Here is a 6,834-nt window from a genome sequence, read left to right on the forward strand (position 1 = left end):
ATCCTTTTTCACTCTTAATCTGATCAGAGTTGTTTTTGTCACATGCGTCCTGTTTCCCATTCGCCAGGCCCAAACTGCAAATGCGAACCCTGATTGCGTTCAGCAAACACGACCGTTTTTGTATCAGTTTACAAATATTAAGTTTCCAACCCTGAAACATTAACATGCGTTTAGTATAAATAGATGGTTGATTGCCCCGTTAGCATAAGCACCATGGATGTTTAATTACGCATCATATGCGCCTCAGTATTGCTGATTATGTCATCAGATAAAGCCAACCCTCATCTCTTAAGACCAAAGAGGGGTTAACAATTAACACATTTTGGGATGTGTGCAGTATAATAATAATAATAATAATAATAATAATAATAATAATAATAATAATAATAATAATAATAATAATAATAATAATAATAATAATAATAATAATAATAATAATTAGTGAATTGAAACAGAAAATGTAAAAATGTACTAAAAAAAGATTAGAGACACATCTTCACTAAACACTTTCTGGGAAAGTTGTAGCCAAAATGTGGAGATGCTCAACATAGGACCATTACAGGACTGAAACATCAGTCAGACTTAGACTTAATGGTATAAAAATAATATAAGGTTGTAGAGTTATGAGGCATTTGTGTACAAACCTGCAGTTTTGTACATAAACATAAACTTTTGTAGAGCATTGCTTTTATCGTCTTTGATTTGAAATAATGCTAGGCTAAACAAGTATGTTGCTTGGTGTCCAACTTAAGTGTTATTGTATCTTGCAGGTCTTACAACTCACAGCTATGATTAACTTTATTTTACATTGATATATGGTCTTGCTACGGCCATAACTGTGTGTTTGTACAGACATTACATTTCACAAAACACTGACAAGACATCTCTAGCAGAGTTTTTTGACATCCAATATGAAAATATCTACGCAGTGAAAGAGCCTATCGATTTAACATGGTCTCCTCTGGCATACAGTGTTGTGCTTTGTTTTTCTTTTTGAAACAACACAACGTGCCTCCAGTAGCTCATGTATCGTGTAAATTTTAATGATGAGCTGGCATGGCCAAAAATTTCCATCGTCATTTTTTTGGTCCCAGTCCAGCCCTGGTCACACCCCCCATGAAACACATAAATATGACCTGCAGTCGTTCCTCAGCTAGTTGACCTCATTGTCTGCTGCTGTTTCCACTGAGACCTTCCTGGCTGACTGACAAGATGAAGACTCTCTTCATTTTAGTGGCTCTGCTCTATTTCTGTGCTGGCAGCTTTGGTAAGAATTGTATATTAAGTTCGGGTGTTAGTATTTGTTTTAATGTTAATACTAATTAATATATTTTTTTTTCCAGGATGTGACTCAGGACTTCGGTTGAATTGGGACTTTCCAGGTTCAGACATCAAAATCCTTTTCTCTCCGGATGCTGAACACTGTCAGTTCCTCTGCACTCAGGAGGCGCCTTGTCTCTTTTGGGCGTTTATTGGTCCTGACTGCTTGGTTGACGACAGGTACGCAACCACCAACAGAAATGAACATGTTTTCCTTGGTTCACTGCTGAAAAACTCTGCAAAGAGAAGCCACACTTTTTCTTCTTTTTTTTTTACACCTGTGGCAGATTTCGACTTCAAATGATTTCATTCCATGTTTTATATGCTATGAGATACATATTTTGAAAAGTGTAATAAAACAAGATAAAAGGAGCATGTTTTTTTTGTTTTGTTTTTTTAGAAAAAAACATGTGAATAACAATATAAATAAATAAAATAAATCTAAAAATCTTCAATGACTTTAAACGTTCCTGACAAGCGTTTTGCATACAGTATGCAGCTGATCCAGAATGCTGCTGCTCGCGTTCTCACTAAAACCAGGAAGATAGAGCACATAACACCAGTTTTAAAGTCCCTCCACTGGCTCCCTGTAGCTCAAAGAATAGACTTTAAAATACTGTTGTTAGTTTATAAATCACTGAACGGCTTAGCACCACAATACATTAAAGATCTGCTGTTGTTGTATCAACCTTCCAGACCTCTCAGGTCTTCCGGTTCTGGTTCTGCTCTGCATCCCCAGAACTAGAACCAAACGAGGAGAAGCAGCTTTCAGCATCTATGCACCACAAATTTGGAACAAACTTCCAGAAAACTGTAAAACAGCTGAAACACTGACTTCTTTTAAATCTAGACTAAAAACCCACCTGCTTAGGATTGTATTTGAAACGTAATCAATTACAAATTTATTGATGGAACTTGACTTAATGTCGTGTTTTGATTGTTGATTCTATGTTGCATTGTGTTTCTGTGTTTGATATGATGTAAAGCACTTTGAAATGCCTTGCTGCTGAAATGTGCTATACAAATAAAATTTGATTGATTGACATTTCCCTTAGTATTTTCAGGGTTAAGTTCAAAGCTACTGAAGTTTGAAAAGCTACAGAAGGAATATGTTTGGGAAATTAAAAGATGAATTCAAATCTAAATCCAACAAAAACATCAACTGTTGTCGGTTAAACTGTATACATGTAATTTATTATTTCAAGAAATAAATTGTATTTAGTCGGCATGGCCAAAAACTTCCAGAGTCATTTTTTGGTCCCACTCCAAAAAATGACTGGGACCGTTTGTCTGTTTTAGAAATGTCTAGCTGTAATGCAGACTGTGGTGTTTGGGTTGTAAACAGATTGAAAAAGATTGCACTTGATGGAACTGAGCTCATTGACCTCACTTCCTGTCTTCTCGCCAGACACTACCAGTGCTTCCTTAAGGCCACCTCCTCAGGAAAACCGGAAAAACAGAATCCCAAGCAGGGCACCACTGCCGGTTATTCTCTAAAGTCCTGCAGTCCACTACCGAGTAAGCACACAGCCATTTATAACATTTGAAATGTACTGGTAATTAAGCAGTAACGCTTTTCACTGTTGTTCACTTCCTGGTAGCGCCGTCACTGTGCAAAGTTTATGAGAATGTGGACTTCCCCGGAGCGGACTACAGAACCTTCTTCACAGTGGATTACAAGGCGTGTCAGAAAGCCTGCACTGACGATCCTTTCTGCCAGTTCTTCACTTTCCTCAATGGGAAGTTTAGCAACACAAATGCCCGGTAAGTTAGCAGAAGTTAAAATAATATTTTCTGCTTTGACTGTAGACATTCTGCAAGTCTGACAAACCTATTTGTGCTTAGGTACAAGTGCCACCTTAAATACAGCTGGTCAGTACCAAGAACCCCCGCTGTCAGAGCTCTTGCTGACAGAACATCTGGATTTTCTCGTAAATTTCAAATAATTCCATCCTCTCAAACAGGTAATCAAACCCTCTCTAACAAGGTCAAAATAATATCAGGATGCCATCCGTCAGCCTTCTAATTGTACTGTTTGTATCCTGCAGTGTGTCAGCACACACTTTTTCCAAACACTGACTTTCCTGGTTACGACATCGAGGTTCACCAAGCCGGCTCTCCTGAACTGTGTCAGGTGTTGTGCTCCGCTCACCCACTGTGCACTTACTTCTCTTTTGTCAGGTAAACAATGTTGGTTTTACTTTCCATCAGAGACCACGGACAGTAACATGAGAAAATTTTGAGGACTTTAACAGAAAGAGAAATCTGTATGTTTTGTTTTCCCCTAGCAATGAATTTAAATGTTATCTGAAGAACAATCCAAATCAAATGGTCCCCAAAGATGCCAGTGGTATCACATCTGGGCTGCCATCCCGATCCTGTCCGCTGCGTAACGGTATGTTACGCAATGCAAAACTAGCTTTAGCATTTAGAGGACAGTCATGTTGGAGAAACACACACAGTCTCTGTCGGATGGTCCTGTTGGCTTTAAAAATTTATTCCATTTCTGCAAACTTCCTGTTCCAGAGACGAATCCATTCTCACCAAGTCACGTTACAACGTATGTAGGAGTGGATTTCCCATACTCTGACATTCGCTTTTTCCCACTGAACAACGTTGAGTCGTGTGAGAACGCCTGCACCTCGGAACCCAGCTGCCAGTTCTACAGCTACATTACCTCAAGGTTCAACAACACACTCAAATATTTTAATAAAACTCAATCTTAGCTATTATCCAGTAAACAGAACTGTCTTAATTATTTGTGCTTTATTGTTTTTATCTACTTTTTTCCAAACATTTTCCATTTTGACATCTTTGACTTATTAGTAACAGGATGGTAAAATCTGGGATGTGCAGTTTTACATACTTAAAATCTGATTAGATTTTTTCCTTGGCAAAGTATAGAGCAATGTTTTAAACTACGACGGCATCAAACAGAAAAAATAAATTAAATGAATACACTTTCAGTAAGTTTAATAATTGATGGCCTTATTATTGTTATTGTTGTACAATAAAGCCTGGTAGACAGCTAAAGAGCTTTAAACTAAAATAACATTTTTTGTTTTACAGCCGTGTCTGCTATCTGAAGCGTGTCATCACCATGCCTGCTCCTCCCAGAGTGACCAACCTAGCTGACGTGGTGTCGGGCTTCACCCTGAGGAACTGTTTCCTTTGAATCCTGCAGCTGCATTCAACTTTTAAATGACTGGGCTTCTTACACAACTTTTATAGCAAGATGAACAATTTTCAACTGCCAAGTAAAAATTAAGTTTTAAGTGCTTGAGAAATAGTTATTCTTATTATCTATGGATTTCCATAAATAACACAGTGCTGGCTTTCAATTTTCATATTGTGGTATGGGGCCATTTCATATATTTGTGGGATCAGGACCAAGAGCTCAGCTGTATTTTAAAATCGAACTCTTGAACTTGTCAAAATAGGGAACAGAGTCTCCTTATCCAGTTTAAGAAGACTTCAGCCTGATTTTAAAGTTGTGTAAAAATCAAGCAGCTAGTAAAACTGTCTTTTTAAAAATGTTTTGAGTAATTGGGCCTTCAGTCAATCTATATATATATAATAAACAATCTGATGCAAGCTAAAATGTCATGTAACATCCTGACATAAAAGGTTACTGGTTACATATCAATTTTTTTCAGAAATGTACGATCAAACAGCTACATTTATTAAATATTATTACATGTTTCACAGTATAACTGTTGTGATATGTTCTGATGTAGCCAAAAGAATGATTCGGGAGCAGCTCCGTGTGGCTCGCTTGATTATTTTCCCATGATTTTAATCCCAGCCTCAGTACTTTAATAAGCAAGTTAATATATATAATTCAGCAGAACACAAACAAAACCTTCCATGTGCAGAAGGTAAATGTCATCACCGTGAATAAGACATTGTTTGGGAAAGGTGTGTGCACATTCACAAAATATATGGAAGCACAAGTTCACTAATATAATTTAGCTTGAGAGAAGTCATGCTCATTAAGGCTGAGCTACAGTCGCGCTATTGAAAGTTAAAGCTATGACTTTGAGATTTTTAAAATAGGGATTGGAGTTTTCTGCCCTGCATGCAGATTTTTTTTTTTTTTAAATTTGCAAACTTTTCAAACATAAAAAAAATGTGTGTGTTTTGCTTGGCGTTTTAGGCACAGTTCAAGAAGTTTAAGGTCTTTATCAGGTCTGGCATCGAAATCAAGCAGTGCTCTGAGTCAATGAGTCAGTGACTAAGCAGAGGAGAGGAAGTATAAAATGTTATCTAAAATCCAAACACCAAAGGTCAACCGTCTCATTTTTTCAGAAATCAATGATCAAGCAACAACAAATATTTTTTAGAATTTTAAAAAATTGAATTAGTAAAAAAAAAATTATAAATTGGGAAATGTTTCATTTTTCCACACAATTGTTTCTTTACTAGACATACAAGAGAAGGGTTGTGATGAGTATCTTGATTTTCTTTTACTAGATTTATTAAAGCAATGCAGGAATCTTGTATCTTTAACAACGTAAACATTATAATCAGCATATAACCAAATAAATGGTTCCACAGCAGCTCTGTGTCATTGTTTGTTTTTTCCCCCCTCGTTACTTAATCCCGATCTCAGTCATTTTAACAAACAACATTTTCTCTACTTTTCAGAATCAGCTGAAACATCGACTCAAAACTGTGGCTGAAAATATGTTTTGACCACAAGTTGGATTTTACCACATGTATTAATTAAATGAGCATTGATGAGGTAATTGACCTCAGCTTAATTTAGCGCAGTAGGTTGGGGGGTGACTAAAGCCTGGCTGTGTTTCTGATCACGTCAGAAGCGGGTCAGGATGTTGCTTGGTTTCTCTTCTTGCACTGAAGATTAAATTGAAGAACTGCCTCAAATATCTTTGTTTAGAGACAAGCTGTTCTTACAGAAGCCTGATTTCTTTTGTCTGTTTTGTCTCGTCTTCCAGTAATTTTACCGACAGGGGCCCCTCCACAATTTATTTATTTATTTATTTTTTGTTCATAGAAAAAAAAAAATTGGGGCTCTGTCAATTACAAAATTAATCATATTGTATTTTCAAAGACTGTTTTTAGTAGTAAAAATTTAATGTTCCCACTCCCAGACCAAAAAGCATACATCCATATTTGCCCTGAAGCCCCCAGGTTCTGCTTTATAAATGGTTCGTTCCTGCTTGGAGCGCTTCACGGTGACGGTGTTCAGCAGCAGTCACCATTTTTAATGCTGCTGACTGACTCATCTGTTGTTAAGTGGTAAAAGGTACAGGAACAAGGTAAATATATCTTGGTAAGTTTTTTCCTTAATTCATTATATGCTAGTGAAATGGAGGCAAACAGTCTGTAGCTAAGCTAACTATGCTAAATGGTTGATAATCTCACACAGTCTACTCACCTTCCTTGGAAAAAAACTGGGTTATAAATTGACACTCTTGTTTTTATTTCTCTCTCTCTCTCTCTCTCTCTCTCTCTCTCTCTGTATTTCTCTGTTTTTTTGAAAACCTGACT

The 6,834-nt window shown here is 36.9% G+C and overlaps 1 protein-coding gene across 1 annotated transcript; it reads left to right on the forward strand.

Annotated features, from left to right (window-relative positions):
• The first annotated feature begins 1,148 nt into the window (after window positions 1-1,148).
• LOC111610402 (plasma kallikrein-like) lies at window positions 1,149-5,879 on the forward strand. Its single transcript, XM_023344525.1, has 9 exons — window positions 1,149-1,267; window positions 1,344-1,500; window positions 2,729-2,838; window positions 2,922-3,084; window positions 3,166-3,284; window positions 3,369-3,501; window positions 3,609-3,715; window positions 3,847-4,003; window positions 4,390-5,879. The coding sequence occupies exons 1-9, from the start codon at window positions 1,213-1,215 to the stop codon at window positions 4,493-4,495; spliced, it is 1,107 nt and encodes a 368-aa protein (XP_023200293.1). The 5' UTR covers window positions 1,149-1,212; the 3' UTR covers window positions 4,496-5,879.
• The last annotated feature ends 955 nt before the right edge of the window (window positions 5,880-6,834 follow it).

The sequence above is a fragment of the Xiphophorus maculatus genome, chromosome 13, assembly GCF_002775205.1.
Source record: "Xiphophorus maculatus strain JP 163 A chromosome 13, X_maculatus-5.0-male, whole genome shotgun sequence".
Lineage (NCBI taxonomy): Eukaryota > Metazoa > Chordata > Actinopteri > Cyprinodontiformes > Poeciliidae > Xiphophorus > Xiphophorus maculatus.